The sequence below is a fragment of the Ixodes scapularis genome, unplaced genomic scaffold (assembly GCF_016920785.2).
Source record: "Ixodes scapularis isolate PalLabHiFi unplaced genomic scaffold, ASM1692078v2 PGA_scaffold12__126_contigs__length_90152505, whole genome shotgun sequence".
Classification (NCBI taxonomy): Eukaryota; Metazoa; Arthropoda; class Arachnida; order Ixodida; family Ixodidae; genus Ixodes; species Ixodes scapularis.
In genome coordinates, this window is record NW_024609838.1 from 8,260,302 (window position 1) to 8,286,371 (window position 26,070).

The 26,070-nt window shown below is 48.6% G+C and overlaps 1 protein-coding gene across 1 annotated transcript; it reads right to left on the reverse strand.

The window, feature by feature from the left end:
* Positions 1 to 5,859: 5,859 nt before the first annotated feature.
* On the reverse strand, positions 5,860 to 25,801 carry LOC8036984 (putative ferric-chelate reductase 1 homolog). The gene is made up of 15 exons (XM_040219205.3): positions 25,596 to 25,801; positions 19,230 to 19,372; positions 18,412 to 18,503; positions 15,710 to 15,809; positions 14,619 to 14,828; positions 13,435 to 13,533; positions 13,194 to 13,356; positions 12,723 to 12,830; positions 12,239 to 12,354; positions 11,726 to 11,812; positions 11,531 to 11,587; positions 10,853 to 10,952; positions 9,321 to 9,470; positions 8,496 to 8,590; positions 5,860 to 7,198 (listed from the first exon to the last, which is right to left on the reverse strand). The coding sequence occupies exons 1-15, from the start codon at positions 25,789 to 25,791 to the stop codon at positions 7,100 to 7,102; spliced, it is 1,815 nt and encodes a 604-aa protein (XP_040075139.1). The 5' UTR covers positions 25,792 to 25,801; the 3' UTR covers positions 5,860 to 7,099.
* Between the last annotated feature and the right edge of the window lie 269 nt (positions 25,802 to 26,070).

Consider the following 26,070-nt stretch of genomic DNA (forward strand, 5'->3'; position numbering starts at 1 on the left):
GTGAAACTTCACGGCGTCTTTCGTAAGATGTGTGAGGGGCGCCGAAATTTTTGCGAAATCTTGAACGAAGCGCCTGTAGTACGCGCACAGCCCCAGGAATCTGCGGATGGCCTTCTTGTCCGATGGTCGAGGGAATTCGGCTACGGCGGATGTCTTCGCGGGGTCAGGGCGTACTCCTTCGCTACTAACGACATGACCAAGGAACTTAAGTTCGGCGTAGGCGAAGCGGCACTTCGTTGGCTTGAGTGTGAGCCCTGCGGTCTTGATGGCTTGGAGCACGGCCCTAAGCCGTTTCAAGTGCTCGTCGAAGTCGTGCGAAAAAACGACGACGTCATCCAGGTAAACGAGGCAGCTCTGCCACTTCAGTCCCGTTAGTACAGTATCCATGACCCGCTGGAAAGTCGCCGGCGCCGTACAGAGTCCGAAGGGCATCACCTTGAACTCGTAAAGTCCATCGGGCGTGACAAAGGCAGTCTTCTCGCGGTCCCGTTCATCGACCTCAATCTGCCAGTAGCCACTCTTCAAGTCCATCGACGAAAAGTACCGGGTGTGGCGTAAACGGTCGAGGGTGTCATCTATGCGGGGAAGCGGATAGACATCTTTCTTTGTAACAGCGTTCAGCCGCCTGTAGTCCACGCAGAACCTAAGGGTTCCGTCTTTCTTCTTCACCAGCACGACTGGAGAGGCCCACGGACTGCTTGAAGGCTGAATAATATCGTCGTCAAGCATTTCTTGAACTTGTTTCTGGATGGTTTCCCTCTCCTTCACCGAAACTCGGTACGGCGACTGATGAATAGGGGGCACGTCATCGTCAGTAACAATTCGATGCTTCGCAACCGCTGTTTGGCGTAGCCTTGACGATGTGGCGAAGCACTCACTGAACTCAGCGAGAACGTCAGTCAGCTGTCGTCGTTGTGGGCCTGGGAGGGACGGGTCGATGTCGAGCTTTGACGGCGTGGTTCCCTTGTGGTGCGTCGGAGAGGCGTCTTCTGAGATCACGGCGATGGCGGCCGAGTCCTGAATTTCCTCGACGTAGCCCACAGCTGTACCCTTTGTAAGGTGCTGCGACTCTTGCCGGAAGTTGGTGACAAGGGCTACGGTACGCCCGTCCTGGAGCTCGGTTACGCCTCTTGCAATACCAATCCCTCGTCCAAGGAGAAGTTGGACGCTTCCTTCCAACAGTGCTATCCCGCAGGTGGCTTCGTCGGTCCCGACGGGGACAAAGACACTGGACAGCGGCGGCAGGTTTACGTGGCTGGTAAGGACTCGCACTGCAGCTAACGTCGCTTTGGGATCTTCCGCCGAGGGAACAGGTTTCCGAAGCGTCAGCTTGTTCTCCCCAAGGTCGATGATGGCGCCGTATTCACACAAAAAGTCCATTCCGAGAATGACGTCTCTCGAACAGTCTTGCAGAACGTCGAACTTGACAGGGCAGGTTTCACCGTGGATCTCAACGCGAGCAGTGCACCTGCCGACAGGCGTGATGAGGTGTCCGCCGGCGGTTCGTATCTGTGGTCCATCCCACGACGTCGTAACTTTCCGAAGGCGACGAGAGAGTCTCCCACTCAAAACGGAGTAATCCGCTCCGGTGTCGACGAGTGCTGTCGCGTCGTGGCCGTCGATGATAACGTTGAGGTTATTCGACACTGTTACAGAAACGTCGTTTCGGGGCGTTGCGGCGTTAGAGTGGGAGAGCTCCGACGATCTTGGAGGATCTTGGCATCGTTCGTCTTCGGCAACACCACCTCCCGGCATTGCCGCGCCTAGTTTTCCCGACGGGACGCAATGGGTGACAGGCTGTCTCGGCGAGACCGGCGGAAGGGCGATGGCGAGCGTCGGGGAGATGGCGAACGGAATACTCGGCGGGGAGACGACTCAGGAGTTGAAGAGCGGCGGAGGTAGTCCTCGATGTCCCGAGGTCGCTCTCCAAGACGTGGTCGAGGGTCGTTGGGCGCGAACCCTCGTAGGCCGAGCTGGCGGTAGGGGCATCGTCGGTAGATATGGTCGGCTTCCCCGCAGTGGTAGCACAACGGGCGTCGATCAGCCGTCCTCCACACGTTGGTCTTCCTTGGCGCAACTTGTTCTGGACGAACGTGTGCCCGATCTTCCTGGCGTCGGGAATGCTGCGGCTCTGGAAGCACACGTCGGGGAGGCGCCATGTACGGACGCGGTGCTGATGGTGCTCGGCGGAGCATTTCGGCGTAGCTTACGGCTGGCTCCTGCTGTGCTGCTGCGGTGACGGCAACCTCGGGATGGAAAGCTCGGTGAACTTCCTCTCGGACGACGTCGGCGAGTGAGAGTGAGGCTGGGCGATCTGCAGCAGGTAGAATCCTCCTGAGCTCTTCCCGGACGATATCCCGGACGATATCCCGAAGGCTGTCGACACCGGTGGTGCTCAAGTCCGGAAGTGTAGCTGCGACGGTTGGAGAAGTAGGCGCGCCGGCGAGTCGGTGGTAGTGGCTTGCTCGGGCCGTCAGTGCGCGCTCGATGTTCGTGGCTTCACTCACAAATGCATCGACGGTCGTCGGGGGATTGCGAACCAGGCCTCCAAAAATTTCTGCCTTGACGCCTCGCATGAGGATTCGAAGTTTCTTTTCCTCAGCGGCCTCCGGGTCTGCTCGGGCACTTAGACGCAGAACATCCTCTACAAAGCTGGTCAGGCTTTCATTGGGGCCCTGCACCCTTGTTTGAAGCAGGTCCTCTGCTCGCTGGCGACGATGGTGGTTAATCAATGTTCGTTTGAGTTCGGCGACGCAGGACTCCCATGTGGGGAAGGAGGCTTCGTGGTTTTCAAACCAGTGCCTCGCAGTGCCTTCAAGCGAGAAGTAAAGGTTGTGGAGGCACTGCTCAGTCGTCCATCCGTTGTGGCGGGCTACACGTTCGTAGTGTCGCAGCCAGTCTTCGATGTCTTCGTGGATCTCCCCATGGAAAGGCGTCGGAGTCCGGGGTGCGACGGGCAGGACGACGACGCTGGCGGTGGACGGGTTCTGCGACGACTGGCTGTCCATCGTTGGTCTCGTTGGCTGCTTAGTCTTGGGCGGCAGAGGTCCGAATTCCGGGTGTAGGCCTTGGGTGCGACGACTGAACCGGATCTCGGAAGTGCTTTCGTTGGTTCTTCGTGGGCTAGGCGTCGGACTTGGACTGCGGGCCCTCGGAGGGGTACGCGGCAGGGGCATGCGGTACCCCGCACCTCCACCAAAATGTCACGGGTGGTGACCAAAAGAAACAATAAATACACAGAAAGAAATAGACGTTTAATGTGGCGAACTTGTGCCAAAAATAAAAGGAAATAGAAAAATAACAACAGAGCGTCGCGGGCGTCGAAGGCGGCGAAGCAGCAAGGTCGAACGCTGAGGCGAAACTGACTCGACAAGGTCGCGGGCGGCCTCTTATCTAGAGTGCGTCGCTATCTCGAAGATTCGGCGAAAGCGGCTCGAGCGTCGCGTGATCGGGCGAGAATGAACACGCACTTTCTAGAAAACAAAAGCAGGAATAAATGATAGAAGTTACATGCGGTACATGAATAAACGAGAACTTTCTGGAGGTCCGTGACTGAGCGTTGCTTTCTCAGCCCTGGGCGCGGCAATATTGTGTTCATTATTCGATATGATTGAAATCAATAAACTATAAAGACGAAAAAGAAAAGAATACGCCCGAGTTCACTTCATGCCTAGAGCCACTAAATGAGCTCCACTTAGAGTATCGGCACTCTGTTCCCCAACATTGTTGTGGGCGCCGCCATTTTGGGTCTTGTGCAGAGCAAACGAAACTGCCGATCGTCATGATCCAAAAGTACGACTTCCTCAGCATTAGATGCGATGTTAGGAAGCTGATGCAATATTGGTTTGCTCTGTCACGGACTGTTTAAACATTTGTGGAGGGCGGAAAAGCGTTTCCTGTGATATTAGATAAAGCTTCAGATATCTTGCAACCATGATATTAAGCCACAATGGGGCCAAGTGTCGTTACTCTGAAGCGTAGCTTATTTAATGACACTATTCATGCCCATGTTCAAGGAGCTTGTAATATCTGAAAAAGCCATAAAGTAAGCCCCGCGGGTTCCACAAACAGCCACCTTTGAACGCCTGCCTCTTCATTGTTCCCGCTAGTGCCAGTAGTTCCCGCGAACCTCCTTTCCCCTGACTGAAACTGTGAAACTAAATATGAATAATACACCGATATTATAGCTTATTTAGTTATAACCAACTACACATAATGAGATTGCAGTCTATATTGAAGTGTCGCTATAACGAAGGTCGTCGGAGACATCAAAGAATCACGGCGTTCTCGCCTGTATTTCTGTGTCTGGTTTTCGAAACACCATTTGATGCTTGGCAAGCCAGCCTACTATGTTCAGGTGGGCACCCTAGGCTATTATACACCCAGACGTCGTCGGACACATCAAAGAATCACGGCATTCTCGGCTGTATTTCTGTGCCTGGTTTTCGAAACACCATTTGGTGCTTGGTTGGCAAGCCAGCCTGCTATGTCCAGGTGGGCACCCTAGGCTATCAAACACCCAGACTGTTTTACCCTCTCTTCAAAGACGACCATATAAGCCGGGAACATGCTGAAATAAAAAAAGTGCATCGTCAGTGAAGGTTTACCACCGAAGGACGATCGCGTCCACCAGTGATAAACTTTCTTTAAATTTTCAAAAATGCATTGCCATAACTTTTTACAGGGACGGAGCTGCGCCGATAAATTTCATAGAAATGTGTCCACGATTAAAATACACCTTTGTTGAAAATCCGAGCTTTCTACGTGGAGGCGCCCGATTTTTCAGTTCATTTTACATTGATATCGTAGATCGATGCCACCGGTATAGCTACTACTATTGAATCAGATTGTCAGCATCCCATTCGTTCGTGAGGGGAATTGTGTATTATGTATGAACAACACACAGTATAGGTAGTGATACTAAGCCTTTTATAAACAGTAAAATCTTAGTAATAATTTTTTTTTTCATATTAGTTTTCCACTCCCCCCCCCCCTTTTTTTTTAAATTTTGACCACTAGGCGACCCCCTCCCCCCCCCCCCCCCCCCCTATGTAAAATACAATTCCGGGGTCGCTGAAAACGGGGAATCATCATGGTTTCAATGTTTCTGTAGATGATGTCGTTTTAGTCCCCCCCCAAACTTTCCTTTGGTGAACCCAGAGAGCTTAAAGGAGCAATGCAACAATTTTTGTACTGTGCACAAATACCGCTTAAAACGGATCCCTAACGTTAATGACCTATGAAACACGCGTTCGTTTTTCACCCCACGCAGTAGAAGTCCCAGAAAAAAATTTAAAAAAAACGAGCAGCGTTCACCCCCTCAACTCGCAGCCAGAACAAGCAACCACGTGATCTGGAGCCGATTATATGCCGCCAGTGTTGATCATAGCCACGCGCTGGGGTTGGCAAAGCGCAGGACACGCGCTGAGTTCCAGACATTGTTATGGCTCGGCTGTTGTCGTCGTTGCAGCGATTGGACACGGGTCACAACCCGAATGCTTCTCGAGCTAGCAATTGTCACGAGCCCAAGTCGAGTGCCCATGCATTGCTCGGGTCCAATCTATGAACCGCATTCAAATATCGTCACTTGGGTGCACTGCGATCCCCGAGTTACGTCATCAAATTTTGCAAAGAAGAGATTGAATGAAAATGATCGCTTTTGTCCTTGAAATTACACCGCAACAAAGGAGTTTCTTGGCCAATGGCGTTGCGTGTGAGTATCCTTGAGTCCCAGGTGTGCCAGTAAGCTCGTGTAGAGAGAAAAAGATTCCAATGGAATATCGTTGCACAGCTCCTTTAACTGACCCGGTGAAGCCCCCACTCTTCATGTTTCTATCTAAAACACGCAGGCAGATTTGATTTGAGGCTGTACACGAAGTAGACCATTTTATTATACACAATATATTACTCGAATATGTACAAAATGTTACACTGCGCTCTTGCGACAACAGTTCCGGTGTCAAACGGACGGACAAACACAACAAAACACGGTCGCTTTCACGTATCTCTCCTGCGCTCTTGTGTGCAACTTGTATATAGATTTAACAACATATTTGCATTGGCAGGAACCACCTAAGCTTTGGCAGATTAGTCACGGTTGCGTGTAGTAACTTTAACGCAACTAAATAATCTCTTTTCGCAGTGTGACGCTGTAGCTTTCTCAGTTAGAGCATTCGTGTAGAAACGTGTAGAAAAAAATCATTAGAATACTTCCAAGAATCGCTATCAAGCAAACTTAAAAGAAGGGAGTTAGCAGCGATGAACGTAAGCAATCGTGATTTAGACTATGTTATGCATAAAAATTGCAACGAACGGACGCATCTGGATACGTAGTGTAACGTATCTGGTCAGAAGCACTGATTCAAGCGTATCCAAGGATGGGCTGTTCAAACAAAAACATCAAAACATTTCTCTAGAAGCGCCCAAGAACACGAGGTCATGGCACCAGGAGCTCCTTGTAACAAGAGTGAGTGGTGGTATGCAATGAGGATGAAGGGGGACACAGATTGCATCATAAGGCACCTTGGGCACCACACGACGAAAACCTTCAGATCACTCCAAGCCGTCACGGGTTGGTCCCGGTTTCCAGAAGACACAATTGTGAATGGCCTGAAAACAAAAATGGTGCAAGTACCCCCGCCCGAGCTCTCTCCCACTCCACCGACGCTGAAGTCCCATTGCATCCAAGATTGCGTGGCACATATTCAGACGTCTACGAGGGCATGGCCGGATGGGGAATTTCGACATGGTTTGTGTGAAACCCGTTGTACACCGTTTCACTCCAAGTCTAAGCGCAGCCAAGGCAGAACCAGGAGTGCACCGTCACGGCGCTCGTTGTCATTATGGGCTCGATATCACCGGCTAGACTCATCACTCACTGAGGGTGATGGGTTGAGTCAGTGTGCAGCAAAACGCACAAAGGCGATGAGAGCCACGACGACGCACTTTGGTGTTGCCGCTCGACTGGCTCAATGGGGTCGTGGTATCGTCTGAAGTCGGACTTGAAGGGAAACGGTGTACGTGTAAAGGCAAACTGGAGCACTTGGTTTGGCTGGAGGAGTGTGGGAAGCGAGAGCAGCGTCGCTGACGTTCCCAGTCCTCAGGACGTCGCGAACCAGATGGTGGCAACCAGGGCCGCCACGACGAAAAGAGCGACCACCATGTAGATGCCGAGCATGAACCTCCGGAATCCGCCACCCTGTGGATCAAGAAAGGTCAAACCTTTAAGTTTGGATAACGTTTATTGCGAAGTTTGGAAGATCGGGGCGAGTCTCCTTCATGGCGCGTTTTAGAATAGGGGGCCCCAACGCTATGGGTAGCCCAATCAGCTTGGGGCGTCGGACAGACAGAGCATGCGCAGAACACGTCCGCATGCGCAGTGCGACGCCTGGAGCTGCTTGTGCCACCCAGTTTTGCGTTGGGACCCCCTTTCCTAAACCTCGCTATTGACCCAGTGTGTCCAGCAAATATGCTGTGCCGAATAATGTTGAGTTCTGTACGACTTCCTAATACGTCTCTTTCGACAAAATGCGCCGCAAGACAGGGACAAAGTGAGGGATAAAACACGAAGCCTAATATGCCACTCTGTCTGCGATGCAGAAGTCACAGAACGGTGCGGCACGTTCAAGAAAACAGCGGAGTGTGTATATCCTAAACCAGGGGGTCTCCAAACCCCGACCCGCGGCTGGCCGTGGTTCTTCCAATGAAATTTGGCCCCAGGCCCGCATCCAGCAGGCCCGCCCGACGGAAGAACTAGCGCGCGTAAAGAAACGCCGCCGCAACACGGACCAACGGGGTGAACGTAGATATATTAATTCCCCTTATATTCTGCTTTCATAATGTTTACGCTGACTCAATTTTGTATTAAAACGGTCATCTATAGGATTATTTATTTATTTCTTCATTTATATTTACTGGTTCATTTTCTTGTCCTCGAGGCAGTGACAGATCCCGAATCCACCTTTTAGCCAAGAAAGTTGGGAGAACCCTGTCCTTAACTATCAGTGACTCTGTGAGGGGCTGGTTTGCAAGAGCGTTACCAAAGAATAAAGCAACAGTGGCCAAGGCGACGCTAGCAACAACTTTCCTCAGGTGTAAAACATTTATGTGCAAATTCTGTTTTCGTTTTAATTATTTATGGTTCCCTGAAAAAAAAGTAAGTTCCTTACTATAAAAATGTTATAAGTTTGAGTATCCTCATGCAATGCATCCACCAGCCTACCTACTTGTTGTTGCTTTCGTTTCAATTTGTAAGTTTTCCTGAAGAATCCTTCAACATATTGTAATGTCCCATGAGCAGCAGTTTTATATAGTACATGAATGTCGCACGAAACATGTCTAAATTTTATTAAAACATCGTAATCTTCATTTCACATTACAAACTAGTTATACTATTCCCTTATAAATATCTTTAACTTGTAAAGCACCAAAATGAGCTTCGAAGATATATTTTTATGCCGATTTGTTTTCTCCTGGAGAGTAAACACGCTACTTACGGGCGCATCTTTTGATGGGGGTTGGATGTCGTCACCATGTGCAACGTGGTTTCCGTTCCTAGACATTTCCTGCATCTTGATGTCGACTGATGTTTCTGCAAGAGTTGCGTACAACAATTGTAAGAAGTCGAGAAACACTCACATAGCAAAAGGTTATGGTCGCGTCTATCTGCGACTGTCTGCGTGGCTAAAAAACCTCAAATAACTGAATTTCTTTATAACAAAATTTTCACAAGACTATTACTAGAAAGCTTAAACTTTAAACATAAAACATAATTATTTGATTCTTCGGATCAAGGACTGTATTGAGATAACATGATCTCGTTTCAATCTTTGCAGCGAGATCATGATCGGAATGCCCACTTGGTGATCTTTCTATTCAATTACTTTTATTATCCGATTCATGAAGTTTACTTCGGCTTAATATCTGGTCAAACATGCTCCAAGTGCCAAGGTCCGAATCTAATCATGATACTTGGCATGTTACTTTACTATACGGCAAATCAACAGTTTGCTGTCACACAATACACATACTGAAACCTGAAATGCACGCAGTGTTCGCGAGCGGTTTCGTAATAGTTCCCTCGGTAGATTTCGAACGGTCCTCCATCCATAACAGATGAAGAATCCCGCTGAACGCTATTGAGCTTTTTTTTTTCTTAGATCTAATAAAGATATCAGAACTTGCGTAAATTGCGTCGGGTACATTATAAAGCATACATAATTTTCATCATATGATCTAATCCGTTTCTAGAACACATTCGTCACCTTTTCACCAAGGAAGAAGTGAGAGTCTAAGAAGCGGACAAAAGAGCCGGTACGCACTGGTCTTGCGTTCCATGACCATGGAGTGGACTTGCATGACCACGTGCACCATGACGTGGAAGCCGACGAAGGCGGCCAGGATGTACACGAACCAGTCGGCGTCCTTCAGCTGGGCCCTATCCAGGCTCGTGGCAAAGAAGATGGCGGTCACTGCGGCACGGAGAACACGCTCAGGCTCCCGCCGCACCTCCCTGAGCCAGACTTGTGCGTTCGGCGTTACTTCCGTCTACTTACTTCTTTCGGTAACACAATAACAACTTGATTGCTTTTCGAGCTAAAAAAACGAGTAACCTGTATCTGTTACTTTTTGAAAGAGTAGCTAGTAACGGCATTTAGTTACTTCTAGATAGGAACGCGTACAGCCCAAGTTACCCTATTTGGTTTTCACCCAGTTCACGCCTAGCTTTGACGGCAAAAGAAAAAAGCGCAAACTAAGAAACACGTTCACGAATGCGTTAAAAAGCTAGGAATTCTAAAAGACAAGATATTGCGAGGCTGCTAGTGCTTCAGAAAAACGTTACTTGAAGAGAAACAATAAAATAACTCGCCAATTTTTAGCTGACGTAATGCTCCTTTTGAACCGGATTACTGGGTAACGTACATCTTACTTTTTGAGCCAGTAACGGATAGCGGTATTTACTTAGTTTCGTTCAGCAAGGTAGGCAGCATAGCAACAAACATCGTTTCCAGTAATTATTTTTATGATTCCGCCGTGTCATTCCTACGCACTGACTAGGAGAAGGTTTCTACCGTCGAAAAATCGCTTTCCTTTCACATGTGGCACTAATTTTACGCTGCAGTGCAGGAATTTGTGCTGGTCCACGTGCTGAACGACGAAAACAACCTCCTTTCGTCCGCCATTTTGCCTGAGCAGCGCGCCCTCTATAGTTCGCTGGAGTCGCGATATTCGCGACTCCACCGACACACTATTGCAGTGGCGCTGCTGTCGGTATGGCACACACGCAGACGCTTCACTCCATGCGAATATGGTTTCTGCGCATGCGCAGAGCCCAGGCTTTGTGTAGGAAAACGCGAACTTGTTTTTAAACAGCGTATTGGTGTATTTGTGAATCGTGGAGGGAACAAAGGCTTTTAAAGGGATACTGAACCAAAGAATTTAGTGCCCATAATAAGTGGCGCACGTTCTTTCCACCAGCCAGCAGCCGCCGGTGTGCGCGAGCACACTCAACAAAAATGACGTCACAGACCTCCATTCGCGGTTGAGATGACAGTGAAATGCATGGGCTTCGGACTAAAGGAGAATAAAGATAGGCTTTTCATCTTGCTTGTTAGACCAATTCATCGCTTACTTTTTACACCAGGCAGCACTGTGTAGATGAAAAACTTGTCTTTATTCTCGTTTGGTCCGAAGCCCATACATTTCACTGTCATCCCAACCACGAATGGAGGTCTGTGACGTCATTTTTGTTGCGTGTGCTCGCGCACACCGGCGGCTGCTGGCTCGTGGAAAGAACGTGCGCCACTTATTATGGACACTAAATTCCTTGGTTCAGTATCCTTTTAACACTAACCTGCTATAATTTGACCGGCGTTGCCATTGAACCAGTGCAGCCAGTTGAAGATGTATCGGTGATCTTGATGGGGATGGCAGCGGAAGAGAGCCATGATGGGCTGAAGGTAAAAAAAGTCATGTGTACCACCGAAACTAGACTAATCTAAGGTATTTCGCGTTAAATTAAAGTTTCGTTCAGCGAACATTTGAGTAAAAGCAAGCTTCTTTAGTGCATTCTGACTTCGGGAACAAAACTGTTAAAATGTGTAAAACCACCAACGTTAAACACGAATCGAAACAAAGTACTGCTAGATGTGGAAAACCTTATAAACAGGCTACACACTAGAGTTTGTACCTACAGAACCTTTAAACACACTTAATTTTTGCTCTCGTTAAAAACAATTGAACACAAAAAGATCAGTACAGTGTATACACGCAGTGGCGTACCAACTTGTTTTTGAGTAGGGGGGGGGGCAAACCCGACCTCCCTCCCCCTTCCCCACCAACTCCCCCCCCCCCCCCCCCCCCTGGGGCAGGGGAGCGGTGCCCTTGGTATCCCTTGCGCGCCGCCGGCCAGTGTTTGCCCTGCGCAGTGGCGGCTGTTCCAGGAAGTGTGGGGGGGGGGGGGGGGGGGGCAAACGGATTCCCCCGGCTGGTACGCCCATGTATACACGCGATAGTTCTCTGACATGCTTACCTGTGTCAAGCCTAAGACAGAGGCGACTATTCCGAGAATCGAGTGTGGGTTTTCATTCTGGAATGTAGAAGAATATGGTGAAGAGCATATTTGAGTGCTTTAATACATTATTGTCAAGTATAAGGCCTCAAATTAGAATTATTAATGAGGTCAGTGTATAAGAACAAAAAAAAGAAAAATCGAAAGAAAACTTACCGGACTCCATCCCCCGAGTCTGTAGAAAATGAGTACGAGCGCAGCAATCATCATAGCAACAGAGAGCATCATCAGGCCTCTGTGAAACTGAAAGCAATCGGCGGAAAGCAAGTACGTTACGGTCAACATATATGTAACCTGCCCAGCATTTGCGAACATCTAGCATACGCTAGACGTAATCTCTACGTCTAGCGTATGCTAAGCTATCCTCGCTCGGGTATAGAGTGTTTCACATGACGTTAATCCGCCGTTTTGTTAGTTTGTTTCTTCAAACAAATTTACTAATATGGAGGATTAGATCGCAACCGGTTGAGGAGATTTAAGCGTGGTAAGACTTATAAGGTCTTGTGCTCTACGCATTTAAGGAGTCATGTAGATACTTAGAATGCTCGCCTTTGGCAGACGCCAAACAGCTCACAACAACAAAATGGGGGACAAAATTACGTCAGTGAAAACACCCTATATACAAAGCAAGACGAGAAAGGTTCATGCAGCCTTGAGAGTTCTACTTACGGCAAACCAGGGCTTAACGCCACAGATCATTGTAGATTCCCAGACATTTTTGTAGTGGCGGGCAAGCAGAATTCCAACGCTGACAAACAGGATCCATGCAGTTATCATCAATGAACCTAATAAAGAAAACGAAATGACATAACTTTAATTTTATCTCCAACTGGTAATCACCTGCCTACATTTCAGCTCTATCTGCGTATGAAAAACAGAACGTTCTAGAAAAGTTAAAAAAAGACTGCAAGAATAACTTTTGAAATGGTAACATCGAGATTCCAATACAGCAAATAGACTGGTAAAGTATTTAACACAATAGCCGTCGTTAAATACGTTGCAGAGCCCCAAATCTAATGATGTTCAACCACACTGAATGAGATCTGCTCATTGTAGTGACTGTCGAGCGCAATCAATGCTAGTGTTACATGCAAAAATTGACGCTAGAACTTTAGCAGAGCTCAAGAAAAGAAAAGAAAACAAAGTGTCGCACCATGAAGCTTGATGAAAAGATCGGAGTCGGATGCGCTCACAGACACCTCGCTTTGCTGCAGGTTGACGGGACTGTCTGTGCCCCCTCGGTGTTTATGTTGGCTCTTTTCTAAAAACAAATTTCAAAACACGATTTATTGAAAAGAAAAAACTGCAATCATCCCGGGAGTACGCCACATCTGTATGGTTCCTGGAGCGCGTCTCCGCCATCTTTGTTTACTGCAGCATCATAAATGTGGTCTCTCTCGATTTCAGCCTGATGACGTCATAAGAGTGTCGTGCATGCTGTTGCCTGTCGCGACCCTTGGGGTGCCACATCATTCGAAGTGGATGTGGCAGGTCGCTGTGGACGTGAGATCCGACAACAGACAACAGAAGGTTCCGGCTTCTGTGACGTCATTTGTTGGCACTTCGGGTCATCGGAGACGTGTTCCAGTCACCCAAAGCTTTCTCGAGTTATAACTTCACTCACCATCCGTGCCAGCTTTAAGCGGACCAGAGGCTAGTAAGAGGTGGTACTTGTTTTTCAGGGTGTTAAATGTCTGTGTCCCAATATTCGTGAGGTGACTGCGATGCCAGGAGCACGTTAACATTCCGTCCGCATGTTCCCTTTTTCTGTAGTCCACGCCCGAAGTCTGGCAAGAGAAATGACACAAGATTTGTCGTCCGACTCAACCATCGCTGTTTCAATGACGACCGAATTGATTGCTCACCCTTTTTACGAGAGAGTTCTTGTAACCGTCTCCGTTCCAGGACTCTCGGATGCTGGTCTGACCACCCTTCAGGAGGCACTCTACGACGTGAGCATGTTCCTGTAATCAAACAAGAAAACTGCATCATTAATGAGTGACAATAGATTACATAAATCCCAAAAGATGACTCAAAGATAAAGATTGTTTGAAGTTGCATAACTTCAAAAGATGGGCCGAAAGCGCGTGTCAGAAAGGGTGCTTAAAACGCGTCTTCGACTGGTATGTTCATCGCCCATGCATAAAAAAAGTTCCATGTTGATACCCATAAAATTGTGCTACGCTTTTTAGAGCGCAGCTCTTAGGCGCCCGTTTCCGGCTTGAGCGCCGTCGGCGTCGCCGTCGGCGTAACCAAGGTCACCCCAAGGTCATGTGACCCCCAGGACACGTGACCCCCCCAAAAGTACGTTACCCGTCTCAAGGTCACCCAAGGTCACGTGATCTCGGAGGTCACGTGACCCCTCCCAAGGTCACGTGACCCCCCAGGTCTCGTGACCCCCAACGTCTCGTGACCCCAAAGGTCACGTGATCCCTCGAGGTCTCGTGACCCCCCGAGGTCACGTGACCCCCGAGATCACGTGACCCCCGAGATCACGTGGCCCCCGAGATCACGTGGCCCCCCTCCCCGAGGTCACGTGACGCCCCCTCCCCCCCCCCCCCCCTTCCCCGAGGTCAAGTGACCCCCTCCGGAGCATATTAAAGAATGAGGGGAGGAGTACCCTTCCCTCCTCCTCCTCAGTACCCTTCCCTCCTCCTCCTCAAGAGCTGCGCTCCAATTCGGCGTCACATGGAGTTGTAAACGGCTTTCACTTTTTTGTATGAGTGTCATTTTTACTCTTAGAAAAACAGAGCATACAATAAAATTCTTCCTTGGACCTAACCATTTTCGTAATAAACATTTACCGTTTAAGACGCATGCAACAAATTCTAAGTTTACACAAGTTCTTACAATTAGAAGAGCATCTCATAATCATGACATCGCTATTACAATGGCAGGGTCACGGCTGACGACAACATGACACTCTCTTTGACGTCATTCGGCGAAAGCGAGGGACACCTTTTTTGAAATCGGTAAACACGCATGTCGGAGACGCGTTCCTGACTCCATGAAAGCACCGTCCTTTGATAGATCAGCGCAAACAGCTCACCATAGCCTTGGAGTCGGACAGCCCGGCTGCGATCCACATGTCGGCGCCCGTGGAAGGAGCAGCGAGCTCGTAGAGGACTCCGTCCCTGTCGGCCTTGTGCGTGAGCAGCAGGGAGCAAGAGCCCTTCTTCTGGCAGCCCTGAGGAATGCCGTAGCAGCCGAAAGAGCTTCCGCAGCCGGAGTAGCGGCTCCCGGAGGGCATCGCCGTCTCCTGCGCCCAGAGCCAAGCTCGTTTACGCCAATATCGAGCCAGGTAGGAATGTCGAAAAGTCACACCTTGTTCGATCTTACCTGACTGAAATCGGACATATCATGAATAAAGTGAATTTTCACGCGCGTAAAAATTTACCGCTCTGAGATTTTGTCAGGGATATTCAATTTGGGAGTAAGAGCCCCTTACTGTTTTATCAAATATAATATATTTTAACTATTACTTTAGTATTGCATACGTAACTGAGAACCTTTTTTTAAGCATTTTATTTCGAACAATCTGCATTAACAAACAAATGTAATTTCTTGTTTGGTGGCGCATATTGTTAAACGACATATCGCTATAGCAGCATGTCTGGTATTGTTTTCATAATATTCACGAGGTACATTTCCCTGTCTGTTAAACTAAATTACGGGAGTCGAGTGTCCTTTTTGGCTCAAGTACCACGTTTAAAATTAAGTTTTATTTCTCACGGCTAAGGAGCCACGTCATACTAACCTCGCAGGCTTTGAAGGGCTCAAACATTTGTAATAGAAGACACAAAGTAAACATGTTTTTTTTTTCCCCCAAAATGGCGCAGTCTCGGGGAAGAAAGCCTAACGGTCCACTCACACAGGTACGTTTTCTTACGCCATGTCATATGTCACTGGAACATTGGTGTTCCGTGTGTCCCAGGCAAGGGTACTCCCTGAACTGGTTGCCCTCGCTTCATACGGAGCACGAATGTCCAAGTGACTCGCGACGCAAGCAGACGCAAGCTTCCGTAATTTTTACGCAACGTAAGCAAACGGTACTGTGTGAACCGGCTTTTAAGTTCCCTTTACGGTTGGCAAGATTTAAGCTAACGCAGCATCGCCATTAGCACACACAGGGTCACTTACAGGTTCTTGAGATGAGGGACCTTGACCGCCACCGGAAACGTGCAGCGGAGACGAGAATATGCGGTCCCAGTATGTCGTATAGCTCTGCACTACCGTTGCCCTGTAACGACAAGAAAACCGGTAGACATTAAGGGGACACGATAGACCAACACTGACGGCCGCCATGTTTGGGAATTCCTTCCTACGCGGAGCGTGCGATTATATTCGACTTCACGTAGCTCCCGGGCCCAGTACATTCGAACTTGAGTTCGTACCCAACGCTCACGGAGGACTCGTGTTGAGTACGTGACCTAAGTGTGTGCTCATAAGTCGCCTTGGATAATCGAAGCAGCAGCTACTGGGGTGCAAACTCTCTCGGAAAAGGTCCAACGGGAAGTCATTAATATCGAACATTTTTTTCTCAATAATAAATTAATTAATGCCGCGAAACTACTCTAGTTGTTCTCTACCGAATGCCCTACTGAGGGCGTAATACTCGAACGCGGTAAAAAGAATCACCAGAGACCTTAATCTCAAAGTTCTGTAACACGTGCAATGCAGTAGTTAAAAGGCGATCGTTTAAATTTGTTTTACAGAAGACATTAAACATTCGTTTCAGGGAGTTGGGAACATATTCTATCTTATGCTTCGTTTCAGCTTAAGCCCAGAAGCAGCCGACGCCACGAGCTAGTGGGGCCAATCAAGCAGCGGTAAAAGTGCAAGTCACAAGGCCTTTTCTGTTTTTGATTGGTTCAGCTCGTAGCGTCGGCTGGCGTCTGGACTCAAAGTGAAATTAAGTATAGTTTTCCGCCAACTTTAGTCAAATTAATTCGAGAAAACGACACCGTCTTTGAAGGAATCGGACGACACCAAACAGTCCTGTCCAGAGGTCTCAGCACACGAACTGCACCGGGCACAACGCAGCAATATTTCCTGCCGGACCATCCTTGCTTGCCGCCGCCCCCTCGCAGTGCGACGCATCGACCGGTGACTGACGAAAAGGCGTGGCCAGCGGTCGAGCCGCGATTTCGACCTTGAGCGAGGCGCTTGGGTGAGTTATTTCACATTTAAATATTCTAAGCTTAAATGGTAAAACAAAATGGCTAGGTGGCGTAAGCTACCGCCCGATCCAAAGGGCTCAGCCGGATTCATCCATCCATCCATCCATCGAGCGGCCTTCCCTGTTCGGGCCGTTCCACTGAGCACCACGTCATGGATCAGTTCTAGACTCGTCATACTACACAAAGTTGGAGCCTCAATCGGAGCGCGGCATCATGTCGCCAAATTCCAATCGGCCGGCTCCGTTTACTTGGGCCTCAGCTTTGTGTCTCACGAGTCCATATTCTGTTTCATTCAAGTCCGACCGCAATCGACGCCACGATCAGATAGACCATAGCCTCCTCTATACTCAAAAAGCCTAACAGTTTGACGACTGAGCCATAAATTTCCCCGGTCGCAGATTTGGAGTCCGAGGGTCTCGTAGCACAGAGCATTAAAGAGCCATTTCTTGGGTGAACCTGGACGACAGCGCACAGCTTTTGCAGCGGCGAGGACCCAAAACACACTTGTTCGCTCGGGAGAAGTGTGTTTCGGCACCTCGCCGCAGCGGGGCGCCAGTCACGTGGCTCTCCTCTCATCCGTTCTCTGCCGCTCCACCTTTTCCATTTCAGCGGCCGCTTCTCGTCACGATCTGCCAGGCTTTGTCAGTATAGACCAGTGTCCGATATCCTAGCCCCCAGCGATAAAAATGGGAGATAATAATCTCAAACGCAGGCTCTTGTAAAGAGGGGGGGCTCGCATAAAACAATATTTTTGCTTCTTACAACGCTCTTGGCGTCGGTGCCGTTCTTGGAGCTTCGTGACTGTGCATTTCTTACCTTCTTTCACTATACTTCGTTTCACCTTATGTCCGAGCGCGGACGATGTTATGAGCCGAAGGGCCAATCAAACAGCGCAAAAAGCGCAACGTCATGGCGTGCTCCCTGCGCTTGATAGGACTAGCCGGCAGAGGAGCACGCAAAGATGGACGGCGAATACCGGCTATTCCTATCAACTGCAGAGAGCACACCATGACGTTGTGCCTTTTACGCTGTTTGATTGGCCCTTCGGCTCGTAACATCGGCCGCGCTCGGGCCTAGGTTGAAACGAAGTATACGATATGGGCAAAGGTTTCTAAAAGAAACTGAGCCTTTCAAAAAACGCAGCCCCCCCCTTCTGTGTCATGACGTCAGCATAAACGAAAATGGCGGCGCCCATGGAACAGAGCAGACACTGGTCTATACATATAGGAGGCTATGGATGGACAATCAAGTGGATCCAGAAATGCGTCGTCACGATGCTCATCGTCTTTGTGCGTTTGCTATATCCCCGAATACAGCGAATGCGTCGTTATTTCGTGTCTTTTTTTTTTCTTTTTTGCGCACGATTGTTTTGGTTGGTGACAGCAATCGCACAATGGCAACGAGTGCTGCGACGATACACTTGGCTGCTGCTTGATTTGCTCGATTTGCTCCATTAGCGTCGGCTGCGGTCCACGTAACGTGAAACAAAGTACTGCGCCCAAGGATAGCGCTTTCTCGAGACGGCACGTAGTGCAAGTGCTCCGTACAAGTTCAATGAGCACTGCAGCTCCTGCCTCCATAAAAGAAAAGAAAAACTGCGTCATAAGGTGGATTGAACGGTAACGCCATTTACCAAATAGGCTCGGTGGGTTTTTATCTTACCGGAATACGACTTCCCCGTCCCAGTCCGACGGCGGTGTCCAGAAGACGACGATTTCGGACTTGTCCGATTTATCCTGGTGAGTGACTGCGCTCTGCAACAACAGCGACCTCTCATCAGTTGAGCTCATTTCGTGTGCAACGCCAGAACGCCCTTGCGGCGCGCGTTGGCGTTTATGCCCCCATGTGTCCAGAGCACAATTATAACGTTTGTTTTTACTGCGCCAAATGTTATTGACTGTGGCAGGTTAAGACAAGCCGCACAGGCTCCTCCCAAAAAGACCTCCATGTCTTTCCCTTTTAACAGAGCGAACACTGGAAAGAAGGTGAGTAGACAGGACAAAACCAGGTATACCATAGGTAGTAGACTTTGATAGGAGGGTCCTGTCCTGCTTTGTTAACCCTCCAATTCCAGCGACATCCGTGCGTGAAAACTCGCGTAACCTCCGGGCATACGCGCCCCACCGCCGCCACGCATCGCTCTCTCGCCATCTTGCAACCCACGTCATCCATGGCAAGACGCGGTATCGCTCTGTATACACCTTTTCCGCTTACTCTCGCCCCCGACCGCCAAGTAGGCATATCCAGTATGGGCGACGGAAAAATATTAATACGTTTCAACCTTCAAGTAGTAAAAAAATAGAGGGAGATAAAAGGAGAATGAGTGACGGTTACGCTTTTCTCCTAAATGCGTTCTATTGGCGTGGCGACGGCAAAACAATGTTTTCGCCCATACTGGAAGTGACGACAATTCAAGATGGCGGCGCCCTTGAAGAAAGGGTCTATAACGTGCACAGTTGTACCTGTTGGCTTGGACTTACGCTTTCCTTGTCTTCGCAGTCCCGGGTCTGGATGACAGATGCATCGCTGACGGTGAACTTGCCAGGAACGAGGGCTTCCTGGTCGTCCGCCCGTCGAGCTTGGATGAAAAATCCCTTGAACGGATTCGCCCCCGCTAGTATCACTGCGCAAAAAAAGAGTGACGCAAGACAGGCTCAAATAAGTAAAAAAAAGTACGCAAAAAAAAAGTTTTTTTGTTGTTGTTGTTTTCTTTTGGGGGGGGGGGGGGGGAGGGAGGGAGGGGGAGGAGAGTTTATTGCGAAACTTCAGTGTTTCTTTCTATAGTCTTTGATACGTAGTTTAGCTGTTTATTGAGTTTTATCGTACCGTTATCAAGCCCCTCGTGAAAGTTGGGGACGTCAGTTAGACGTCAGTTAGACGTCAGTTAGACGTCAGTTATGCGTCGAACTTAAGTTTTGGGGTGTATGATACCAGACAAAAGGTGTAAGACTACACCCACTTTTCTAAGAGTGCACGTATGAGGCAAAAATTACCCGATCATGGCCAAGGAATGTCCGTAGATACTTATTTCCTCCTGTGTGAACACCGTGCCTTTCGTATAGTGTACGAGAAGTGTGGGCATAGAATAATATGGTAAACGTAAGGAGTGAACACTTGGGGCCCTTCGCGGCCGAGATAAGTCGTCCATGAAGTGTGTGACCTTCCCCCTCCTGCTTCCTGCAACATGCGCTTACTTGCCTAAGATTGTGTTGTGTATCGTATATTACTTATCTATGTGACCGGGTGTCACTCCAAAGTGATGTTAGTATAGTGTTCAAACCTGGTGCGGTTTGTGGCAAATGACATTAAACATATGTAAGTGTACAGTAGTTTCGTTTTTTTCATCGGTGCTCTAACCCACAACTATACTATCAATACGACCATAATTCAATCAAACCTTATAAATACCTAGCTGTGCACTTCTCTAGCAACCTATCTTGGGCACCAAATGTTAACCATGTCATCTCAGAGTTTAACCACCGCGATCACTCGGACAACTAAAACGCCACCTCAAACTTGCACCCTTAAACTTAAGTTTTTCCGCCTATAAAACGCTGATCTTCGCAAAGCTAGAGCACGCTGCCGCTATAAATTCCAAAATAAAACCCATTCAAAAATTACCTCAGTCATCAATTAGAAGCAATTCAAAATCATGCCGTCAGGTTCATTTTTTTCTAGCTATTCATATAAAATAAGGTCACCATGTTAAAGGAACGTGCTCAACTAGGTTGCCTAACACTTTGCCAAAAATATTTCACACTCACACTCTTTCACAATTTTTATTACGCTTTGCAGCCAAGTTAACCGTACATCATGCCATCTGCATGAACTCCTTATCGTACCGGTCATCCACTTCACGTGATGCGCATCAAAACTAAAACGGTGACCTCGTCTGCTTTATTTTCTCACGCGCAGCGAAGGAATGGAATGACCTTTCATCCTTCCCCACAGAATCGTTTCCATATCTGATCCTCTTGATTTGAAAAAGAAACGAAGCGAAGATATGCCCACCGCTGCCTCATGGTCAAAAAAAAAAAAAAAAAAAGGAAAGAAGGGAAAGAAAGCAAAAGTGCCTTCACAGTCTTTTGCTCTCTTTTGATTTCAGTTTAAACATGTATACTTTCTAGTGTCATTTTATTCCCCTTTGTTCTTGTTTTCTTTACTATGTACAAACGCGAGTGTTTAAACCTTCTGTAATACCCTCCCTGAGGGGGTCTTGAAGTTCAATTAAAATAATCCTGCTAGACATCGGTGCTGTGAAAAAAAAAATTACATTTCGAGTTTTCTTGTTAATAAATTAAACTTAGTGTTATATTATTTGTAGAAATATTGAAACCATTTAAATTATTTCACGTTGCATCATTAGTCATGTCGTAGTGTCACAGCCCCAGCCCCATGGAAACCACCGTTTGGTCGGGGTGAAGGCCTCCTGCTTTGCCCAGGAGGAGCTGCGGGAAAACGGGCTTGTAGCGCCCCCCTACGATTTGTTTATCAATATTGGGCAGTATAAACTTGCGCATTTGAATTTGTTCCCCGTGAACACGTCAGCCGGTGGCATGAATTCCCCCCTAGCGATTTTTTCACGGCACCGAATCGAGTGAATTTTTAACGTGGAAAGCTTCTTTCGTTTTTCGACATTTCGCAAAGGGAAGAAACTCGGCGATGCAAGCTACGTCTACAAGAAGCCGGAAATTTGGTGTGGACGTGCTGTCACTCGCAAAAAGAGAGTTTTTTTTTTTTTTTTTTATGATGACGAGCTTGAGGGGAGCATTACGATATACGTTAACGCACCTAGAAACCAAAAACTCCCGACGTTCCGTCCCTCCGTACGGCCAACGCGACCAGCTGATGATCAACCTTAGAAATTCGCGAAAGCAGACGGAAGGGATCGAGCGGCGACCGGCCGCATGTCGGCCGAACAGATCCTTCTTATACTGCACGCTGCTATTCGAGCTCTTGAGTTTTTCTTGCGCATTTGCGCTGCAAGCTTGACGCTACATAAGATCCGCATTGAGCACACGATTCGTGCCCTCTGTAGTGCGTTCGTGCGCGTGCACGCTCGTCTTTTCTAAAGAAAGCTCTCGCCGCAGGAGACGGCGCTTTTACTGCTGATCTCGTACACTAGAATTTGAACAAACCCAACACACACACCGCGCTGTGTGTTTGTTCAAATTGTAGTGTGTGTGTTATACTCTCTAAAAAAAAGGGTATCACGTGACAATTTTTTGTTGTATGTAATACACCCCAAAACTTCAGTTCAACAAATTGAGCACTATAGTCAAACAGACGATCCCAAGTTTTACGAGTGGCTTCATAACGGTGCGATATAACTGATTAAATAGCTATAGTACGTATGAAAGACCTCAGAAAGAAAACACTAAAATTTTGCAGTAGGGCAAAAAAAAAAAAAAACGACTATCCTTTTTTTTTTTTTTTGTACTCAGTAACACGTACATTAACTATTTTAATAAGTTGTACCACACGGCTATCAAGCCTCTCCCAAAAATTTGTACCGTCAGATCGACGTTAGAGCGCTGTACGTCGCACTGACGTTTTGGGGTGTCTTATATGGGACAAACGGTGTATTATATACCCTTTTTTTAGAGTGTATCTGCGCTCTGGGAAGTCAGCAATAGGTTTAACCAACTGGCCCAAGCTGCAGCTTTGCAAAATCTGTATGGTCAATCGGATAGCTCCACTAGTAGGGCAGCATAGCGTGTTCCTGTTCGTAAAACTCGCATGACACTCGTTTCGATACGTGCCGTGGCCGCTTGATCGAGTGGCCATGCTTAGCAGAATCCGGAGGGCCTAAAAACATGTCTCGCTTACTCAATGCCCAGAGCGGCTATAGTATCGTTCCCTCCGCTCGAATTCGTACGGTTTTTATAGGAATCTGTAGAAGTTTACTCCGGGGTTATTCCTGTTCTTGACAGTTGACGACGCGAAAGTACCATCGATGGCGACGTTTTGACCGCATGGAGGCCGCGCTTGTTGCTCCCGGTTTCGACATGCTTGGACGAAGGAAAAAGTACTAGCTTGCGGCGAGCTCAGGTACCCCGAGGTAACGTTGTGCGGTGTGACGACTACGAGTCACATATTTTGCGTCATGACCACGCGAACGAAGAAATAACAGCTGCGTGCAGAGAGAAACAGCCGCCCGACCAGGTTTGTTATCGCACGGGGCCGCGGAACTTGCACTACTCAGACACTCTATCGCCCGCCACCGGAGGGCGCCACGATACGTTCAAAACTTCAGCGCTGGAGGTTTTGGTCGTTTTGGTGCCTGGAACGCGCCTCCGACCGGTTGTGTTTACCTCGTCCAAAAAAAATGGTTCCTCGATTTCCGCCTGATGACGTCATTGAGGTGTCACTCTGTCGCCGGTCGCGATCCTGGCGGCGTCCCAGCAGCGGTGGTGGAGGTTTGCAGACGCCTGTTCTGCAGCAGGTCGGTGCGGCAGTCCCCGGAAGCTTCGGCAACCGAAAGTTGGGACGCCGTGACGACAGCGACGCTCGCTTTCGCTCCTTTTCGTTGGCCTTTCTACCACCAACCGCCAGGATCGCGACATGCGACATCATGACACTCCGGCTTCTGTGGCGTCATTTGCTGCCACTTCGAGACCACTTTTTGATGTAAGGGCAGGATAGGACGCTAAACACGCCAGTCGAAGACGTGCTCCAGGCAGTGCACGTTGGGGCACTCGGGCGCGTCTCGAGTTATGTGGCATTTTGACGTCGCTGTTGATATGTAAATTGCTATGTAAGACTCAGGAATGTAAGTATGTACATTGGTGTTTTTGTTTTTACAGCGGTAAGGTTGCTTCACTTGCTGGTTGCTCGAGTTGCTGTGAAGAGAGAGATATATTGCTCCCGTATATCGGGATTTGCACGTACAATGTGCGCGCACTTGCCAAATGACTACAACGCAATAAGAGGTGGTGTGAAGATACGGGCATTGGAGCTGTAGCACAGAGTAAATTTACATTACTCTATAGACCCGTAGCTCTTAGTTTAGAGCAGCGCCCCTGGCGACAAACATCTGATATTTTTAGGTCGCGTTTCCACTGTGCGTAGCGTTGCGTCCTTTCAAACGCCCTGTTAGTGCGCGTGAACCATGAGCAGACGCCGAGGAAAGCTGACGAACGCTAGTTTACGCCCGTGGAAGGTACATAGGGGACGCTAGGACGTCGCTTCTCGTCAGTATTAAGTGGCCGCGTCTCGCGGACGCTAGCGAAGGCGCCTCTTTTGTAGTCACGTCTCGTGAACGCTGCAGCGCCCCCTGGCCAAGAGAAACAGGCCTATCGATGATAAGCGCGCTTGCGCGATGCATGATTGCCCAGCGTTTCGCCGTGTTTTGCACCGGTGCGACGGGCGCTTGGTGCACCGTTTGCAGAAGGAGACGCAGATGGCGCAGGGCCGACGCGTTGGGCGAGCACGGTGGAACCGTTGGCCGGCAGCGGAGTTCACTCGTGGTGACATAATTTTTTTTATTATGCGCAGAGAAACTGGGGGAGATGAAACGACGAGAGTTAGCTGCCTTTGCCTCCGCTGCTCTCGTCGAAAGCGAGGGCCAAGCGCCGGACACTGGCTTTCCGCGTTCATGCATATACCGATAAAAGAAAAAAAAAATAAGATTCGATTATTACCACATCCTTAAATTATCACGTGAAAAATGTGCAAGCTTTCTCCTGCTTCTGCATGCGGGTATTTGTAGTTACACAAAATGCCGCTTGTCTGCTTGTACAAGACTTTGCCTACGATAAACTACTTCAGAGCGCGGCTCTTAGGCGCCCACTTGCGGGTTTCACGAGGTCGGCGTAACCGCTCTAAATTTAGCGGGAAACTGGATGTCACATGACCTGAACACCAACTGAATTTCCTGTTAAATTTAGGGGGAATCGAATTGCTGTTGAGGTCACATGATGTCAATTTTCTCGCTGAATCTAGCGGAGAAACTGAATCTGTTCCTAGGTGACGTGACGACGTCATGTGGAGTCACTTTCCCCGATAAATTTAGCGGGGAGACTGAATTCTTGTTGAGATTTAGCGGGGAAACTGTGGTAGGAGCGTTGGGTATGGAGGAGGAGAAGGGAAGGGTACGAAAGAGGAGGGTGGGAGGGTACGCAGGGGGAGGAGAGGAGGAGGAAGGGCATACCCTCCCCTCTGTACCCTCCCGTCCTTAACAGCTGCGTTCTAATTTCGCATTACAGGGATTTGTAAAGGTCTTTCATTTTTGGATCACTTGTTGCCGTCGTTATTTTCTAACAAAGAAACTTGACTGCGCTAAAAAGCCATCATTAGCCTCAAAGGGTGACTGCAAAATAACTGAAAAGTAAACGGGTGAGGATCTTCAAACATTAAAGAAAAGCTCTCATCCGAAGCCAGCACAAGCTGAAAATATGGAACCGAAACTATATACTGCCGTGTCCTTTCACTATCTGGAACGCTGGGGACTATGGGAGTGTTGAGTCTTTACGTTCACTAGATTACTCTATGAGAGTAATAAGGTGGTGAACTCGACCAGTTTGTTGACGTTATACACGATGGAGAAAACAGCCCAGAAAAACGCGGACAACGAAGAACAAACACGGCAGGACAATGCAGCATTGTACAGTCGTGTTTGTTCATCTTCAATAAAATAGTTTGTTGTTGGGCGAGTTGGTGAACGTTTGGATACATGGTTTTGCGCAAAAAAGACGGACACAAGAGAGAGAAACAAACACGAGCACTCGTGTTTGTTTCTCTCTTGTGTCCGTCTTTTTTGCGCAAAACCATGTATCCTATTGTTCGTCTTCGTAGTCAGTTTTTCTGAGCTGTTTTCTCCATCATGCTGAAGAAGCTTCCCGTACCTTTGACGGTATTGTCCGGCTGGAGCTCCCTGGAGGCGTTGAAAGGGGCAGCGCTCTCTTGCGGCGCGGAGCTCCCGTGTCCCGGAAGCATGCTGTCGCAGCGGCTGTCCGGAGCGCCCGTGCCGTAGCCGTTCGCGTTCGGTGCCAGGAGGAGAAGGAGGCCCAGAAAGGGGACCAGCCACGTCGGCCCCATCATGCGGCTGTTCTGCCTGCGTACATGTAGACAGACGATGGTTCTGACTTCCCGCTGCAGTGGTGGCGCGGATGTCGGCTCCCGAGCATGCGCAAACAGTTCGTCTCAATGTGGTTTCTGGACATGCGCACTGCCAACAACTGCCGGTGGAATATCCAAATTTTTTGCACACAGATGTATGTCAGTACAGAGAGGCAATCACAAGTACGACAAAGCCACCCCCCGCACCCCAAAAAACACACGCACACACACACACGCGCACACACACACAGAGAGAGAGAG